Source organism: Pteropus medius, unplaced genomic scaffold, assembly GCF_902729225.1.
Source record: "Pteropus medius unplaced genomic scaffold, Ma_sr-lr_union100, whole genome shotgun sequence".
In the NCBI taxonomy this organism is placed as follows: Eukaryota; Metazoa; Chordata; class Mammalia; order Chiroptera; family Pteropodidae; genus Pteropus; species Pteropus medius.
The window spans coordinates 114,823-134,013 of NW_024350935.1; the positions used below are offsets into that span (position 1 = coordinate 114,823).

At 51.1% G+C, this 19,191-nt stretch overlaps 3 gene segments (V, D, J or C); all 3 read right to left on the bottom strand.

Moving 5' to 3' along the window:
* Positions 1-3,571: 3,571 nt before the first annotated feature.
* LOC120586006 (immunoglobulin heavy variable 3-23-like) lies at positions 3,572-4,105 on the bottom strand (the record flags this gene model as incomplete). The annotated part of the segment is given in 2 exon segments: positions 3,572-3,888; positions 3,990-4,105. Coding segments are annotated over 2 exon segments (363 nt in total), but the record flags the coding sequence as incomplete, so codon positions are not given.
* A 3,596-nt stretch (positions 4,106-7,701) lies between these two features.
* On the bottom strand, positions 7,702-19,064 carry LOC120586010 (immunoglobulin heavy variable 3-74-like). The segment is given in 4 exon segments: positions 7,702-7,713; positions 9,203-9,216; positions 18,519-18,815; positions 18,917-19,064. Coding segments are annotated over 3 exon segments (357 nt in total).
* On the bottom strand, positions 10,147-10,695 carry LOC120586004 (immunoglobulin heavy variable 1-46-like). The segment is given in 2 exon segments: positions 10,147-10,498; positions 10,581-10,695. Coding segments are annotated over 2 exon segments (363 nt in total).
* Positions 19,065-19,191: the final 127 nt, after the last annotated feature.

The following is a 19,191-nucleotide window of genomic DNA, read 5'->3' on the forward strand; positions in this document are numbered from 1 at the left end:
CCTGAGCCGACATAACCAGGAACGTGATGAACATCCTTCTATTCAGTGAACCTGCTCACAGTTAACCTTGGGATCTCGATATGTGTGAACTGTACACCCACCATTCCTGTGGTGAACCCTCACTCACCATGGACTGTATGGCAGAAGGGTTCTTAGGAAGTGTCAGGGTTAAATGAGACTGTAGGGTGAATCCTTGTGGGGAGCCGCGGGTCTTCGGGCCGCGGAGTCTTGGTTGCAGGACTGGGTGTTTTGCCTGCCTCAGACATTGCGGAGACCTACTTCCTACTTCCTACTTTCCTACTTCCTACTTCCTACTTCCTACTTCCTTTAACTTTCATCACTTCCTCCCCCTAAGCACACACCCCTTAGGCTGTCAATAACCCTCACCCCATCTCCTTAGACCCAGTGGGCGTGTGGCACCGCCTACTCGGACCATCCAAGAGCCAATGCGCTTGTCTTCTGCCAGCTAGCCCCGCCTCCCTTTGTTTGTCCTGTATAAATATCCCCGCCGAAAAATAAAGTTTGAGGCTTGATCAGAATACTGTCTTGCCTCCGTCTCTTTGTGTCTCCTGTCTCGCCTTCATCCTCCATAGGTTCCTCCTCGTCCCGTGTTGTTTTGTCCCGCCGGCCGGGGCAAGTCCTCATCCACTGGACCTTGTGGGTTTATGAGAAGATGGGGAAAAGAGACACATCTCTCACTTTCTCCAGCACGTGAGATTGCACCTAGACGTCAGCTGTCTGTCCATTGGGAAGAATTCTCACCAAGTATAGATGCATCTGGACTCCGCACCTGGAATTCCTGACCCTATCATGTGACACAATATATTTCTGCCGTTTAAGCTGCCCAGTCATTGGTGTTTGTGATGGCAGGTTGAGCACATGAGACATAATGTGGTACTGAGAAGTGGTGTGATTTTGGAATAACCACCAAAGAAGGTGTGCATGGATGTGGAAGCAGGTGATGGGTAGGAGGTGGGAGACTTTAAAGTGCCTGCTAGAAAATTCTGAGCTTGCTGTGAGGGGTGTTACAGGTGATTGTGTGGAGAGCTCAGAGAGAGGACGGGAGAGCCGTGGAGGAAGCTCTCGCACCCTGGGAGAAGCGAACACAGTCACGAGGACAGCGGTGGTTGGGGTGTCGATATTGGGAGTCGTTCTGGTGAGGTGTTCATGGAAATGAGAAACATGGCCCGGGTTCTGCAGGAAATGTGACCTTGTCGTGAAGAGTCAAAGAGCTTGGCTGGTGGGTTTGGGTTTGGGGGAAGGTAGAGCTGTGAGCAGTGAACGTGTGTATTTTGCTGCGGGGATTTCTAAGCAAAGGGCAGGAGTGGTTGGTTCTTCCTGCTGCTTCTACTAAAAGCTGAGTGAAAACTGATGTATCGTAGAAGGCAGTGAACATCAAGTGCTAATCAGAGCTTGGAGATTTGCAAAGTGACCAGCCCATCCTGCAGCCAGAAGTGTGGAGTTTCTTGTGAAGCAGGCAAGACAGGAGTTGCTGAAAAACAATTTCATAGAATATTTTATGGGCATGACCAGCAGGTTTCATCAGCCATCTCTGCACCAGCCAGGATTAGAACTGTGGATATTCCAGCACAAACACTGTTATTTTGAAATAAATGAGACAAAGTCATGGGGCAGAATGGAGGAAGGTGGTCAGAGCTCTTACATTGTACAGACAAGGATCATAAGCCACTTTGGCTGTGAGGACACAGTCTGTTTAAGAAAAGGAAGAACAGCCTTGGAGGAGACTCGAGACCATCAGGGAGGACTCCTTCCTTTCAGAGTCTTCAGCCACCGCATTAGATTTAACAGGTGACATGACCTCCAAGCAAGCTCAGGTGTGACCGCCACCTAGCGGAGCCTGCGGGTGTGACCACGGCCCAGCAGAGCTGCAGCGAGACTTCTCTTTGGGGCACAGAGCGTGAGACAGCACCTCAGTGAGTCCGCAAGGTGGGACCACCTTCCGGAGGGTACAGAGTGGGGGCATCCAGCTGGAGCGGACCATCTCCAACCTTTAGGCCTGGAAGGATTGCCTTGCTGGGTTGTGGACCAGCATTGACCCCACCATTTCTCTTTTTTTCCTCTTAATCCCTTTCGGGATGGGAATGTCTACCCTCTGGCTGCCCCATCGTCACATTTTGAAGGCCATACTTTGAGAGGACATTCGCTTCAGGATGAATCATACAAGATCCACCAGGATCTGATGAGATGATGTTTAGATGAGAATTTGCACATTAGACTCTAAGTTGATGCTGTAACGAGTAAGACATTTGGGGATGTTGGATTAGAGTTCATTTTACATGAGGGAGAGCCGTGGATTTTGGAGTCCACAGGTGTAATTTTATGGACTGAATTGTGACCCTCAAACTTCGCATGTTGGAGTTTGCATTCTGAACGATGGTATTTAAACTGGGCTTTTAGGAGTAAGAAAAGGCTAAGTGAGGGCATGGTGCGGTGGTCCCACCCCACTAGGACAGGAACGTTGGGAAAAGAAGAAACATGAGAACTGACCGGCACATCCAACGAGTTCCCTGACCCTGTCTCACCATAGTCACCGATGAGGTGTCCAACGCAGTGCTCTGTACAGGTGCGTCCATCACAATGTCCTCTCTCATAAGGTTTCTGAGTTCTTAGTGGTGTCCAATGGTCAACAGCCAGCTGTGCCCCCACCGGATACAGACCTATCCTTTAATAGTGCCTGTGTGACCTTGAATCATAAGTGTGCATGACACGTAGGGTAAGCAAGTCACCTTTAGACTCCCTGAGTATAAGCTGCCTGGGGTTCAACAAATGGACAGAACTGTTACATTAACGATAGCAGATGAACTAGGGACAGGTGAATGCCATGTACACATAACCCCTCTTCTGTGACTGGTCTGGGTGGAGGCTGTGAGATTGAACTGGGATCCAGCTTCATGGAGCTCAGACTTAGTGAAATTAGGACAGTAGATGAACCTGGTCATGTTGGGAGGGTTTCAAAATCCACACCAGTAAGTGAAGACCTGGAGCGTATTGCGTTGTACGCAAGACAGAAATGGCATTGGATAGAGTCCTGGGGGCTCATCCGACCCCTGTGGCCTCGTGTCCTGTCTGAAGGGAGACCCATGTGGGGACAGCGTGTGTCTGTCGGGGGCAGAGCCTGAGCTCAGCACACAGGTCCCTGCACTCTGCTGTGTCTCTCTGTGGGAAAAGAGAACCAGCCTCAGGCACACAAAGCCCTCAGGGGGTCTCTCTGTCAAGATATCAGAAAAAACACATTGAAAGCTGCTGCAGGAAAGGTCCCCAGGCACTGCTGATATGCCGTCTGCAGACAGGTTACTTCATCATTTCTCATCTGTGTGAGAATGTGGAAAATTAGTGCCACAAAGAAGCAGTAATTCTGCTGGGAGGAAGCTGAGAGATTTGAGAGAAATTGCTGCTCCCAACAGGAAGCCCCTTCCCCAGCTCCCTCTGCACCTGCTGCTGGGCTGGTCTGTGTGTGCTGTGCTGTGTGTGCCCTGAGCGCCCCCTGGTGTCCTGAGCTCCCCTCCTGTCTCCCTCAGGGAGGTTTGTGACTGGGCTCACACTGAAGTCCCCTCACTGTGTCTCTCGCACAGTAATACAGGGCCGTGTCCTCAGCCTTCAGGCTGCTCATTTGCAGATACAGCGTGTTCTTGGCGTTGTCTCTGGAGATGGTGAATCGGCCCTTCACGGAGGCAGCGTAGTATGTGCTGCTGCCACCATCAGTAATATATGAGACCCATTCCAGCTCCTTCCCCGGAACCTGGCGGACCCAGCTCATCCAGTAGCTACTGAAGGTGAATCCAGAGGCTGCACAGGAGAGTCGCAGAGACCCCCCGGGCTGCACCACGTCTCCCCCAGACTCCACCAGCTGCACCTCACACTGGACACCTGCGAACAGAGACATGTCAGGGTCAGGAAACTGTCTCACGTCCCTGTTCCTCACTCATTGCCACTCACGTACTCAGTGTCCCTTGTTCCCCATCAGTCACCTCGTAAAACAGCGATGAGGAAAGCCCAGCTGAGCCCAAACGCCATGGTGCGGCGTGCGTGTTCAGACCTGATCCCGGAATGGGGACACCTGGGAATTGCGGGGCTGGGCTCCTGTCCCAGAGCTGCAGGCTCGGGGCTGGGCTGGCTTTTATCGGCAGAGGGGCCCTATTTGCATGTGCTCTGACTGTATAAAGAGCTCTGGGTTTGGGGACCCACAGAGAGGGCAGAACCCAGGTCAGGTGTGCTTGTGTTTGGGCCCGTGGTTGCAATGAGGACATTTTGTAAAATATGCCTTTTATTGTGACATGTGTTACTTAAACACTTATCACCATCATCTTATTGCGTTTTACTCATGCACGTAAGTCATGTGATGTGATATCATTTACCTGCATGACAGGTGAACAAGGCCAAACAGGACCACAGATCTTGCTGGTGTCGAGAGCTCACATGTATAAGAGTGAACTCATGTGTGTGGCCTGCACACTGCCCACTGCACCCCACTGCTCCCCTGGGCCACCTCCAGGACAGAGCGGATGTGCCCAGTGAGGTGCAGGTCTCCGTCCTACATGAGCGCGTGTGGGATTTGCTGCCTTCTAGTGCTAACGGAGAGCAAGTGCGAGAACCAGGGTCACAGGTGTATTGCAGGCGTCTGTCCCACCTGAGAGTCACTCTCTGTGCCTCTAACTTTCTCTGTCCACTGATAACTGCACTTGGACGGTAGTCGTCTTGCTGTGGTATAGCTCTGTCAGCCACAGCCACGCCAGGATGACGTGTACAGTTGGAACCGCACACACATACATGATGTCCATGCTACATCCTTAGCATCATAATTGGAAATGCAGCGTATGGTGTGATGCGGGCTCACACGGGTCAGTGCTGAGTCTCCTTCCGATGAGTGCGTCTGTGCCGTGTGAGTCTGCGCACTTGCTGAGGGGTGTTGGAGTGTCCCTTGTGTCTGGGCTCTACGAGGAAAGCCAATGGTCAGCCTGTAGAAGGAGAGACCTGATAAAATGTTATTCTTCTTATGACACGCAGCCACAGTGACAAGCAAGCTGCAATAAGTGCTAATCATTAAATTCTCTTCAATATATCAACTATGTGACATCATAGATGCTGCACCCCGAGGGCTGGATACACAGGTGCCCCAGAAAAATATGAGATCATAATTTGTCTGCCCTTGTGATAGATGTCCAGAGGGCCCAGCCCTAGAAAGAACAAAACTTCAACTAGAAACAGTTAATCATTCAATAATCCGTTGTCTTAAATGTCTGGGAGCACTTCCCCCGGTGAGGGCACAGAAGGCCGCATGTGAACCAGGAAGCGAGACTTCAAGATGCCAAGTCTGTGGTTGTCTTTACCATGGATTCGTCTCCCCCAGGACTGTGTGAAGTTAATTCCAGATGTCCCTCTCAGCCGCTTCATCTCTGTTACTTTTTTATAGCAGCTCACATGGACTATAATTCGGTAAAGAGAAACGGGGTGCTGCTGTAAGAGATACGTAAAAATGAAACACTGCTTAGGAATCGGGTAGGGCAAAGATGCTGGAACGGTGCTGAGATGCGTGTTAGAAGAAGCCTCCATGCTGTGGACGGGTCTTTAGAGGAGGATCCGGAGGGGAGCTCAGAGAGGAAGAGGGAGCCGGGGAGCAGCCTCAGGCTTCGTGGAGGAAACCACAGCCGTCCTGAGCAGATGCAGAAATGTGGGTGACGACGGCCATCGTGACGGGTGCTCAGATGGTGCCAGAACCTTCTTAGTGGAACCTGGAGGGAGGCGGTCCTTGTTATGGACGGTGGGGAACTTGTGTGACGTGTTTCTCCTGCTGTTCTGTGGAAGGTAGAATGAGGAGAAGGGAAGTGGACACTCAGCTGAGGCTCTTTCTACGCCTAGGGAGGCCAGTCAGGCTTGTCCCCTGACGACTCGTGGTGAAGGACAGCAGAGACGGGGCTAAACTGTTCGCATCATGTACGTTTGATCCTTTACATCCGCCACAATAACAACCACAACCACATTTTCTGACAAAAAAACAGCACAGTGCATTGGTCCTAAGGAAGTTGTCACCTCCACATAGAGGGCGCCCCATGGGTCAGGCCCAGCTGCTGCTCCGCGAATCTTATCACCTGGCTAGTGCTGGGAACACACACCTGAGAGCCTCTGCAGCCTGGAATTGGAACAGCAGGGACACTGGGGAGGCCCACTACTGGATGACGTGGACGTCCCTGGAGTGAAACTTTGGAGGGACGACGTGCTGGACCCTCCTCCCACGGCAGAGCGACTCGGGAACGTCACCATCAGCTCTCCCTCTGCCTGCTCTCGGGGTCGGACTTGCACTGGGGCCTGACAGCGTCTGGAGCCTCCCTGAGCCCTCAGCATTTTCTCCACAAGTGTGGATGTTTCATGATGAAAAGCAATAGAATGTTCACGCAAAAATAATCCAGCCCTCAACTCACTTTTTATAAAGCCTTGACTAACAACCCTTCTGTAAATGTCATTGATATTATAAAATTTTTTCTACTGAAAAGATAAAATCCTCCAGGCAATGGTCAGTTCCTTGCAGAGACACCGCTGGTTTATCATCTGCATTTCTTCAATCAACACTAATCAACTTGTTGCTGTCAACGTATTCTCCAGTGTTAATTAGAATCGGTCATCCATGTTGTCTAGGTCAAGAATTCATCCTAAATAACCTGCTCGGGGCTGATTCAAAGGGAGCAGAAGTGGATGGATCCACGGTGGACGGCAGCTCTGCCCTTCTGAGGCTGACAGCCTGGCCCTCCCGGTGACTGTGCCCATGGACCTTGGACCTGGCTAGGCTCTCCACACAACGGGTACTTCCCAGAGCTCACAGCACACTGAGGGTCCCATCTGGAGGTGTCCCCCAGAGCACAGGAGAAGGAGGTGACACGCAGACAGTGTCAGCAGCACCAGGTCAGCTCTACATCACACTCCATCTTCACCGCACGAGCTTGTAGCTTTGGCCATGTATAGTCATTTGCCTTTCAAATGTGTCCACACAGAGGACAATAGGGGACGATTGTGCAATGATGAGGGCAAAAGTCCCATTAGCCTTTTCCATGTGCCTGGAGGTGACACCCATAAGCTCAAGGTAAGACCCTGAGTCATGACAGATAATCTACTTTAAGGGAATAAAGTATATAAAGAGGAAAGCAAAAAAACAAACAAACAAACAAACAAAACACCTAATGAGAAAGAAAATGGATTGAAGGAGTAGAACACGGGATTCGTGCAGAGACGTATTGACGGTTTTAGGAGCACGAGGGTCAGTTTTGAAATCTAATGGATTTTGTCCATCCTGACACTGGCCTCGTGCCCACCGTGGCTGTGACATGATCCAGGTACATTGATCAGGGATTGAGCAGGGTCTCTGCTCTACATCAGATTGCTAATTTTTCAGCCAAGTATTTTAATCTTTCTTAGGATTCTGTTCCTGGTAGAGTCATTTCTGGGTAGTCATTTCTGGGTAGAGTCATTAATGGGTAGAGTCATTTCTGCCTCTGTAAGTGAAACCCTATGGTTTGTGCAAGTGAGAAATGTGTCCTTCTTTACCAATAAAAAACTCAAAAGAACGTGAACATTTTATATACAGAAATGTTGGAGGTGAGCAGAGAATAGTAAGTGTACACAGGTTCCTCTGACACTGCTACAAGGACAGGAAGCTGCAGATCACATAGGAAACCAGCCCCGAGTCTCCATCAGCACGAGCTGCTGGGGCTGAGACAAAGTCCTTGGGGTGTGTATGCCCCCTGCAGGCCCTGACCTCCCTGGAGGCCCTGACCCCCTGATGTCCTCAGCACACATTTCCTTCAAAGTCCAACAGAGGAACAGAGACGCGCCCGGCCCTTCCCCTTACTCAGCATTCAGTGGCGTGTCCATCCTAGTACAGGCATATGGACCCTCCTGTGTAAAACATGTCCCCTCTTAGTTACTTCTGTCAACTGACCCCACCATCTACCCTTAGGCCACAAATCCCCAGCTGCCTCTGCTGCTCCCAGTGGTGCTCCCGACTCTCTCCTGTGGCGATACTGCAGGTGCAACTGTCTTAACTAAAACCTTCCTTCCAATGTGATAATTGTTGGAGGACATTTTTCAAGTCACAGAGAGAGAATAAAGTGAAGGAGACGTCAAGTCTCAATCGTCTCCTGGCAGGACACAGGTGATGAGCTGGCTCCTCTTCCATCAGGTGGCTCCTCGGGACCCAGGAAGGTGGATCCAAGGGCAGAGCGACAAGCCAGAGGTTGGGTCTGAGCCACAGCAGCTCATCCCCAGGTCCTAAGACCCAATGGAGTTCTCTCAGATGTGCGTAAAATCATCTTCAGCTGGTGATTTCTCTCTAACTTCCATTTCCTCTCTTAGGAAGGGAGATGTGTGGACTGTGACCATGTGCCTGCCCTAAAGTGCATTTTAGAATGAGGTAACTGGTCTTCTAGGACCACAGGTCTACAGGTGGAGAGGGTTATGCCCCAGGATGCATGCACCCAAATCCTCACTGACAGCTGACTTAGAGATTACACTTGGGACATTGGACAGGATGCTCTTCGGTATTTTGGGCTTCAGGTCATGCTTTAATGAGTCAGCTTTGGGGGATGTTGGGATGTGCTTAGTGGAACTGGCCTGTGGGATGGATGTGAGTATTCGGAGGGCTGTTTCACTCACTCTGTGCTCGGAAGCTGTGACTGTTCCAGGGGAAAGGCACGTTGTCGTTCCAGGGCCATTAGACGTCTTGAGGTAAATGGCTTCCTGTTTTATCTGAGAGAATCTTAATACAGCCACAAGTGTTCAAGCCAGAGCGAGGCAGAGGAGATTAGACTCCAGGAGAGGAAAGATGCAATGTGACCAGTGATGTGAGGTGACTTCCTCCAGGCTGTGGGCATGGAGAACGAGGCATGAGTCAGGATGTAAGGAAAGCGGCTCCTGGACCAGGAAAGACACAGAAGCAGACCACTGTCTGAGTTTGCTCAGGCTGCTATGGAGAAGTATGAATCCTGGGAATTATATCAGCAACATCGCTGTATTTACCACGGTTCTAGAGGCGGCAATTTAAGGTCAAGGTCGAGCATGGTCACCACTAATGAGAGCCCTCATTGGAGTTTGTATCTGGTAATTCTCGCTCTGTCCTCACAGGGGGGAAGGGTCATACACGCTCTCTGGGGCTTCATTTAGAAAGGACCTGATCCCCTTCACGAGGACTCTGCACTCATCTTTCAGCACCTCCAGAGACCCCACCTCCTAACCCTGTCCTCTGTGCTGTTCATAATTCAATATGTAAATTCAATATGTAAATTTGGGGAGCACATGTGTTCAGACTACAGAGCCCCCCCACAAGTACCAAGACATGTGTGGTCCTTCCACACCTTGATGTCTGTCCAAGGAGACTGACTTCCTGCTCTGACCTCCAGACTGTGAGGAGTCAATGTGTGTAGTCTTTAACCCGCATGTGTGGTACTGTGATTGAGCTGCGACAGGGAAGTCACACAGGCTGGATGTGGGTCCCACGTCATCAAGGGTCTCCCCACACTGTTCCCTGTGTGTGAGGACAGCAGTCCTGCGCCAGGGACAGGGACACTGGGGGCTGTGGTCGGAGGTGAGGAGCCTCTTCAGGAGCTCAGCCCTGCAGGAGCAAACTGAGGTGGACTGTGCTAGAACCTGGCTCACCCATCACCATGACTTTGGTACTAGGAGTCAGGATCGTCCTCCCAGAAGGTCATGGGCCTGGTGCTGGACCTCAGACTGGGCAGTAGGAGCTCACCTTTCAGTCTTTATACTTACCTATATTGAAGCATCATTCCCTTTTCAGAAACAGGGGAACGTGGGAGGAATGGCTGGGGGATCTGCAGTCCAAACCCTGAATCTGACACCAACACGTAATCCCAGACGATGCCTGTACTAACTCCCTCATCCAGAGACCAGGGAGGTGCATATGTGCCCTCTGCAGAAGCAATGACAAATGATAAGGACCTGTCAGGCAATGCTGTCAGACCCTGCATCTTCCTGCAGGACACCTGGACTCGTGACACCTTTCCCTGAATGACAGATGAGCATTTGAGATCTTCTTCTCCATCTCTGGTACCTGACTCTGTGTGACAACTTCAGGGGAATAATTGTTCCCTTCCTTCCTCAGCACCACACAGCTGCCCTCTCCCTCAGGGTTTCTGTCACTCGCAGGATGTGGGTCGTCACACTGTGTCTCTCGCACAGTAATATGTGGCCGTGTCCTCAGGCCTCAGACTGCTCAGCTCCATGTAGGCTGTGCTGCTGGACTTGTCTGCGGTGATGGTGACTCGGCCCTTGAATTTCTGTGCGTAGTCTGTGCTACCACTGTTAGGGTAAACCCGTCCCATCCACTCAAGCCCTTGACCTTGTGCCTGTCGCACCCAGTGCATATAGTTGCCGGTGAAGGTGTATCCGGAAGCCTTGCAGGAGACCTTCACGGAGGCCCCAGGCTTCCTCACCTCAGCCCCAGACTGCACCAGCTGGACCTGGGCGTGGACACCTGTGGAGAGGAGACAACAGTGGGTACAGAGCCCTGACTGGCCCTGGTACCCTCGTCCGCCCAGGACTGGGTATCCCCTTACCTGTGGCCACTGCCACCAGGAGGAGGACGCTCCAGCTCCAGTCCATGCTGAGGGTGGTGCTGTCAGGGCCTCTGTGGGGGAAGGTGTGATGGTGGGTGTTGTGAGGACACAGACATGTCCCTACTTAACCTAGTGCTCCTCGGCTCATTTGCATATTCATGAGGCAGAGTATTCATAGCTGAATTCTTGGCCCTACCTGAGAGAGAGTCAATGATACAAGGACCGTGCACAACGGGCATTTGTGGGTCCAGTCCCAATTCTTGTTGGAGACATTTGTTATCTGCCAGGGCCCTGATCTCTGTACACAGTTCTGGCCACTGAGGAGCACGTCTCACAAGACTTCTCTTAACTGTCCAACTCCTTTGTGTGACACGGAGACACCGGAACTGGTTCTAGGCTCTTAGTGAGAATGTCTCATTCCAGGTTCAGAGTGTCTCCTAAATGCAACACCTAGTGATTTAGTCAACGATCCTTGCCACCAGCTCCTCACTACTCAGAAGACTAGGTGGCCTAGATCTGTTCCTCGTGTGTGGTTCCTATTGCTTTCTTGAGTTTGGCATAGGGTCCTGACAGAGTAGGACATTGTTGTTTCTTCAGCATCCCTGTCTGACTGTTAATTAAATGTTATGAAAGGAGGAAGCCCCAGACCCGCCGAGTAAGGCCTTACCCACTCCCCCTGCACCAGCTACTGGAGCTGAAGCTGCTGCTTAGTGGGTCCTGAGTGCCCCCTGCAGCCGAGTCATCACCCTGCAGGAGAGGGCCCCGTGTGGGCTCAGGGGCATTGACCTTGCAGTGCCTGCAGTCCAGGATTCAATGTCTGTGCCCTGACTTCGGGATGTTCCCTCAGGAACACCATATGCATCACCTCTGGAAAGAGTGAATAGGCCTCAGTCACCCCACACTATGCTGCAGGGAGTCCCCAAGCAAAGGCTTTGTGAATCCACCAGGAGCCCCTTCCCTGGGTCAGACGGACGCACTGACGCAGGCAGCACTCCCCTGAGTTTGGAAGCTCTTGAGGGTTTGGAGACTCCAGTGTCCTTTAGTTCCCTCGGGTTGAAGGTGACATTGGAAAATCCCTGCAAACACAGACCATGCTGTTTGATGGACAGTCTACTTCTACTAGTCCATGAATTAGATGCACAGAGCAGATGTTGCAACAGATGTCACCTTTGACCTGTTACTAGATGTAGGGATCTAATCTCACTACGTGTAAGAGACACCTGGACAGATAGAATTGACACAAAATCACTGAATGTCATAATATATTCGAGTCTCACTCAGGAAGCTGGAATCTGGAGAGTGCAACGTGTTAGACCTCAGGTGAGGTCACATTTTGAAGGGGCATCGGTCCCCCTGGCTGGACTCAAAAGGTGCATGTGTCACCTCACTCCAGGACCAGGTGCTGTCACTCCTGAAACACGAGCCAACTCATGAGAGCTCTGTCCCAGGAGGAGCTGAGAGCAGGCGGGAGGAGATACAGGAGTCCTGGCTTCCAGGATACACTGGGACACGAGGTCCACGATCATGTCTGAGAGGCACTGGTCTCTGCGTGAGGACGTCTCGTAAGCACTGCTGTCAGGAACCTGTGCCTGTGCCGACATAACCAGGAAGGTGATGAACATCCTTCTGGTCAGCGAACCTGCTCACAGTTAACCCTGGGATCTCGCTATGTGTGAACCTTACGCCCACCATTCCTGTGGTGAACCCTCACACACCATGGACTGTATGGGGAAGGGTTCTTAGGAAGTGTCAGGGTTAAATGAGACGGTAGGTTGAGTCCTCATCCACTGGACCTTGTGGCCTTATGAGAAGAGGTGACAAAAGAGACACATCTCTCACTTTCTACAGCACGTGAGATTGCACCTAGACGTCAGCTGTGTGCCTGTCAGGAAGGATTCTCACCAGGCATTGATGTATCTGGATTGAACACCTGGACTTCCTGACCACTACACATGAGACAATAAATTTCTGTCATTTAAGCCGCCCAGTCATTGGTGTTTGTGATGGCAGCTGGAGCATATGGGACAGCCTGTGGTTCTGAGAAGTGGATGCTGCAGGAAGAAGCATCGAAGAAATTGTAGATGGATGTGGAAGCAGGTGATGGGTAGGAGGTGGGAGACTTTTAAGTGCCTGCTAGAAAATTCCAAACTTGCTGTGAGGGGTGTTACAGGTGATTGTGTGGAGAGCTCAGAGACAGGACGGGAGAGCCGTGGAGGAAGCTCCCGCACTGAGAGAACACGCGCACAGTCACGAGGACACGGTGGTTGGAGTGTCAACATTGGGAGCCGTTTTGGTGTAGTGTCAATGGAAATGAGAATAGGTCACGGGTTTTGGAGGAAATGTGACCCTGTCACAAAGTTTCAAAGAATGTGGGTGGCCAGGTTTAGGGCGAAGTCTAAGGTAGAGCTGTGAGCAGTGCAAGTGTGTATTTAGCTCGGGGATTACTAAGCTAAAGGCGGGAGTGGTTGTTTCCTTCTTTGTAATGTTTCCAGTAAAACGTGGTAGGACAGTGATGGATCAAAGACAGCAGTATGAATCAAATGCCTCTCTGAATGTGGAGTTGTGAAAAAGGGCCAGTCATCCGTAAGCCAAAATTGTGGACTACGTTCTGAAGAGGGCAGGAAAAGTGTTGCTAAAAACATTACATAAAAAAAATCTAAGTCCTGGCCTGTGGGTCTGATCGGCCATCTCGGCGTCAGCCAGTGAGGGATGATTCCAGCAGAAGCCACTTTGAAATGAAGGGGAGCAGAAGGTGGGGTGGAATGAAGGGAGATGTCAGACTTCATGGATTTTACTAAACAGGATCATAACCCACACGGTGGTGAAGGTGCAGTATGTTGAAGAAAAGGGCAGAATGACCTTGGAGGAGACTCAGAGGTGATCAGGGAGGATTCTCTGGTCAAGACCTGGGCCATCACCTCAGTGTAACGGGTGACACGGCCTCCAATCAAAGCCTTTGGATTGACCAGCACCTGGCAGTGCCTGGGGGTGCGACTGCCGTCCAGCAGAGCCACGGAGAGACTGTCGTAGAGTCCAGATGGAGGTTCCCACCCTTTGTCGGCCCCTCCATTGTATTTAGGAAGCACATAAGTCATCAGGTTTTATAGGTTCACAGTTGGAGAGAACTTTAGACTCAGTCTGAATCGTATGTCAAGTCCCAACAATAACTAATGAGATGATATTTAGATGAGACTTTGGACCTAAACTTTAGAGTTGGTGCTGTAACTAATACTATATTTAGGAAAGTTGGGTTGGAGTTAATATATTAAGCGTGAGAGAAAGACATGAATTTTGGGATCCACTGGTGGAATATTATGAACTGAGTTCGGTTATTCAAAATTCATGCCTTGGGGTCTGAATTCTCAGTGATGGTGTTTAAATAGGGTATTGAGGAGGCTTGAAAACTAAGTGAGGTCATAGTGTGGTGGTCCCACCCCACTAGGACTAGAGTTGTAAAAATAAGATCATGTGAGAAGTGACCAGCATATCCAGCGTGTTCCCTGACCCCTGGCTCACCATGGCCACAATGAGGTGTTTAGCCTGTGCTCTGGTTCATCAAGATATATTTTTCATCAGGTTTCTGAGTTCTTAGTGGTGTCCATGGGTCAGCAGCTAGCTGTGCCCCCACCTGACACAGACCTGTCCTTCAAAATTGTCTGTGTGACCTTGAATCATAAGTGTGCATGACACGGAGGGTGAGCACGTCGCTTTAGACCCCCCGATATACCCTGCCTGGGGGGTCCACAAACAGAAAGACGTGTAAGAGGGACAATAGGAGACGAAGTGGGGACATGTGAATGCCACGTATGTACATAATCCCTTCTCTGTGACTGGCCTGGGTAGGGGCGTAGAGATTGAGCTGAGCTCTAGCCCCATGGAGCTCACGGCGTAGGACAGACTTAGTGAAATTCGGACAGTAGATGACATCTGGTTCTGTGGGGATGGTAAGTGAAGTACCGGAGGGTCCTGTGTTGGAGGCAGGACAAAATGGCATTACATAGAGTCCTGGGGGATGATCCTGCCCCTGTGTCCATGTGTCCTGTCTGAAGGGAGGGCTCATGTGGGGACAGCTTGTGCCTGGTGGCCAGAGAGCCTGAGCTCAGCACACAGGAGTCTGCACTGGGCCGGGTCTCTCTGTGCAGGTATTTTCCGGCCACAGGGAAGAAAACAGCCCTCAGGATGGTCCCTCTGCTGAGACATGAAAACAGACACATAGAAAACTGGTGAAGGAAGGTCCCCAGCCACCAGTGATATGTCATCTACAGACACACAGGGCACGTTTTCAATTTAGTCTGCAGGGAGAACAGAAAAATTTAGAGCCACATCAAAAAAGTCAGGGTTGTGCTCGTGGGCAGCTGTGAACTTTGAGAGGAAATCGCTGTTCTCAACCAGACTCCCCCTCCCACCTCCCTGTGCACCTGCTGCTGGTCTGGTCTGTGTGTTCTGTGCTTTGTGTGACCTGGGCGCCCCCTTGTGACCTGATCGGCCCCTGCAGCGCCCCCTCCTGTCTCCCTCAGGGAGGTTTGTGTCTGGGCTCACACTGAGGTCCCCTCACTGTGTCTCTCGCACAGTAATACACGGCCGTGTCCTCGATGGTCGCAGAGTTCAGCTGCAGGGAGAATTGGTTCTTGGAGGTGTCTCTGGAGATGGAGGTGCGACTCTTCAGGGACGGGCTGTAGTATGTGTTCCCATTGTAACAAATCCTCCCCATCCACTCCAGCCCCTTTCCAGGAGGCTGGCGGATCCAGTGCCAGCAGTAACCGCTGCTTGTGAGGGAGACTTTATAGTCCGCGCAGGTGAGCGAGAGGGTCTGCGAGGGCTTCAGCTGTTGCAAGCCCCACTGCTTTAGCTCCTCCTCAGACAGGACACCTGGGGACAAGGAGCATCAATCCTGTCAGTCACCTGCAGTCACAGGCATCCCGCAGACCCCTGTCTGACACCTGAGACACTCACCTTGGGGGGCTGTCACCAGGCACAGGAGAAGACCCCACAGTCTCATCTTCACCTCGACCACAGCGCTGCTTCCCCAGAGACCTGAGCCCTGTGTGAGGAGAGAGCTGTGAGCGTCCACAGCCCACACAGGTTTTACCCTGGGGCTGGAGGAGGAATTTGCATGTGGGCAGCCTGCTCCTCATAAGTGGGGAGGGACTGGGTCAGGCTCCCTGGCGTCTCTGGGGTCCAGCTGGGGCTCTTCCCTTTAATACATACGGTGTCTGAGTGTGGGATGGCAGAGCAACCGATCTCTAAGGTACATTGAAACAGGTCTAAGGAAACCCTGCTTTTCATAGTATACGAATAAACGCTGGACTTTGAGTAGGTCACCATTTTTAAACTTATAAGTGTTTCTCATAATTATGAAAGTGATTAGCATGATGGTCAGACATATTTTTACTTCAAACAGATTGAATATATTCACGGAACCCAACTATTTATAAACATAATTCAAGGAAATCATACTTTTTCACCTTTGTTATAAATTACATCCAAAATAATAGACAGTCTTCTCCAATTCCTTCCTTCATTGAAGCACATGTGAGTTGTCTTTGTCTAAGTAGCTGCCTCTCTCCATAATCAGGCTGGAAGACCCCTGATGCTGGACCCTTCATATTGTACTTTTTCTTATTTATTTTTTATTTTTTGTTAAACAATAAAGTCTTTACATATTCTATATAATATTTTTTACGACATATTTAATTATATTATTTATTTGAAGATTTAACTAAATTTTGGAATAATATTTCAAATATCACGTATTTATATTCGCCTACTTTTTCCTTAAGGTCCAACCTGTGTGTGTCACATCTGAGAAACCCTTGGCTGATCCAAGGTCACACACATTCCGGTATATCGATGTGTGTCATTCTGTCAACCAGTGCCATGCAACCTTTATTATTGCAGGAGGGAATCAGGGCAAAACTGAGTTTATCACACTCAGAATCCTGGAGACTGGAGACCTGGATGCCACCAGGGGCCACAGGGAAGACACCAGGGTGTCAGGAGCCATGTACAGCAGGGAGAGGGGTCCTTAGAACCAAGTTTTCCTGGGGTTTCCCGGGTAAAGGGTTAGCAGTTCTGGTGAAGAGCTTGTGCCTGACTCGTGTGAATCATTTCGTTGGGCTCAGAGCTGGACGTGGTTCTCCATTTGCTGGCAGCTGGGCCTGGGATGACGAAGGTGGAGGAGTATCGTGTCCCGGGATGTGCGGGCAGACATAGTCGGGTGCCCTGGAGGCTTAGTTTCCATGTGAAAGGCGTGTGCCAGGCTAAGACCTGTGCTGTATCTAAGAACTGGTTCCATCATGAGGGGAAGAGTCTCCCCATCAAGAAATATTTGAAAGTTGTTGAACATCATAATGTAGAGAAGGCGATAAAGTACATAAACACACTCAATGCAGGGAGCCTTTGCATTCACACCAACTGCAGCACCTTGCCCTATTCTGCCCCCACTTCATACGGAAAAAATCACTGCATCCTTCATCCTCCACTGTGAACCTTGGGGACAGGCCTGGGACACACAGTCGTACCCTCAGGAGCTCCTCATTCAACCCTGAGCACATCATGAGCGAGCACACGCTTCCTCCCTAACTCTGGGTTCATCTCCCCCACTGTGTTTCTGTTCAGGCTGAAGCTTTCATATTGGGTGTGCGTGTGGGGGGCTGTATCACTGAGTGATGGATGGGGCTTCTATAGACGAGTGGGTCCGGGGTGTGAATTCCTCTCCCATTTACATGATTCATTTCTATTGATAAAGGAGAGAAACCCATAGTTACCTGGGACACAATGTGGGTGCAGTAGAGAGGCTTTTTTCCCTAAGTAGATCTAAACAGCTAAGATGGCCTATAGGATAGAGTGATCCATCCTTGTTCAGCTTGTATTAGGGGTGCTGAGCCACCCCATGAGGCCTGGGAAGAGAAATGCTCTTTAGGGTAAAGAGGAGGCTACGTGTGTGGGGAGCTCATAGTGCGCCATCCTCTATCCGACCAGGAACCAGAGAGAAGTCCAAACACATGGGGTCCCTCACCTGAACCCTCACCACCTGCAGCTACCCTCTTACTAGGAGCTTTCTCGGATGTGGGGAGAATTTACAGCAATGACTGTGATGGCGTCTGAAGGCACAACAGCTCAGCGACTGTGTGATGCCAGGACATAGTGCAGAATCATTGGAGGAGACCCATGTCAAAAATTATTAACCCTCTTTGCTGTGACTGGTACGTGGGGAGGGCTTGAGAGTGAGGGGCACGGAAGCACAGGAGACACATGACTAAACAGATGTCGTGTAACTAGGACAGTAGATGATAGTGGGTGATGTTGGGGTGTTTCAACATCCACCTGAGTAAATGAGGAAAAAGAGGTTAACGTGCTTCAGACAGGACAGGGAACCGATGAGACAGAGGTCGTGGAGGACAGGTCCTCCCATGCGGGCCATGTGTCCTGTCTGAAGGGAGGCCCACGTGGGGACAGCGTGTGTCTGTGGGGGGCAGAGCCTGAGCTCAGCACACAGGTCCCTGCACTGTGCTGTGTCTCTCTGTGTGGAAACAGTTCCCAGTCTCAGGACACAAAGCCCATAGGTGGTCTCTCTGTCATGAAATGAGAAAGGACACATTGAAAGCTGCTGCAGGAAAGGTCCCCAGGCACTGCTGATATGCCGTCAAGAGACAGGTTATTTCTTCATTTCTTGCGTGTGTGAGAATGTGGAAAATTAGAGCCACAAAGAAGCAGTAATTCTCCTGGGAGGAAGCTGAGAGATTTGAGAGGAAATTGCTGCTCCCAGCAGGAAGCCCCTTCCCCAGCTCCCTCTGCAACTGCTGCTGGGCTGGTCTGTGTGTGCTGTGCTGTGTGTAGCCTCAGCGCCCCCTGGTGTTCTAAGCACCCACTCCTGTCTCCCTCAGGGAGGTTTGTGACTGGGCTCACACTGAAGTCCCCTCACTGTGTCTGTCGTACAGTAATACACGGCCGTGTCCTCAGCCTTCAGGCTGCTCATTTGCAGATACAACGTGTTCTTGGCGTTGTCTCTGGAGATGGTGAATCGGCCCTTCACGGAGGCAGCGTAATTTGTGCTGCTGCCATCACTACTAATGTATGAGACCCACTCCAGCCCCTTCCCCGGAGCCTGGCGGACCCAGCTCATCCAGTAGTTACTGAAGGTGAATCCAGAGGCTGCACAGGAGAGTCGCAGAGACCCCCCGGGCCGCACCACGTCTCCCCCAGACTCCACCAGCTGCACCTCACACTGGACACCTGCGAACACAGACACGTCGTGGTCAGGAAACGGTCACATACCCGTGTTCCTCACTCAGACCCACTCACGTACTCAGTGTCCCTTGTTCCCCATCAGTCACCTCGTAAAACAGCGACGAGGAAAACCCAGCTGAGCCCAAACGCCATGGTGCGCCGTGCGTGTTCAGACCTGATCCCGGAATGGGGACACCTGGGAATCGCGGGGCTGGGCTCCTGTCCCAGAGCTGCAGGCTCGGGGCTGCGCTGGCTTTTATCAGCAGAGGGGCCCTATTTGCATGTGCTCTGACTGTATAAGGAGCTCTGGGGTTGGGGACCCACAGAGAGGGTAGAACCCAGATCAGGTGTGCGTGTGTTTGGGCCCGTGGTGGCAATGAGG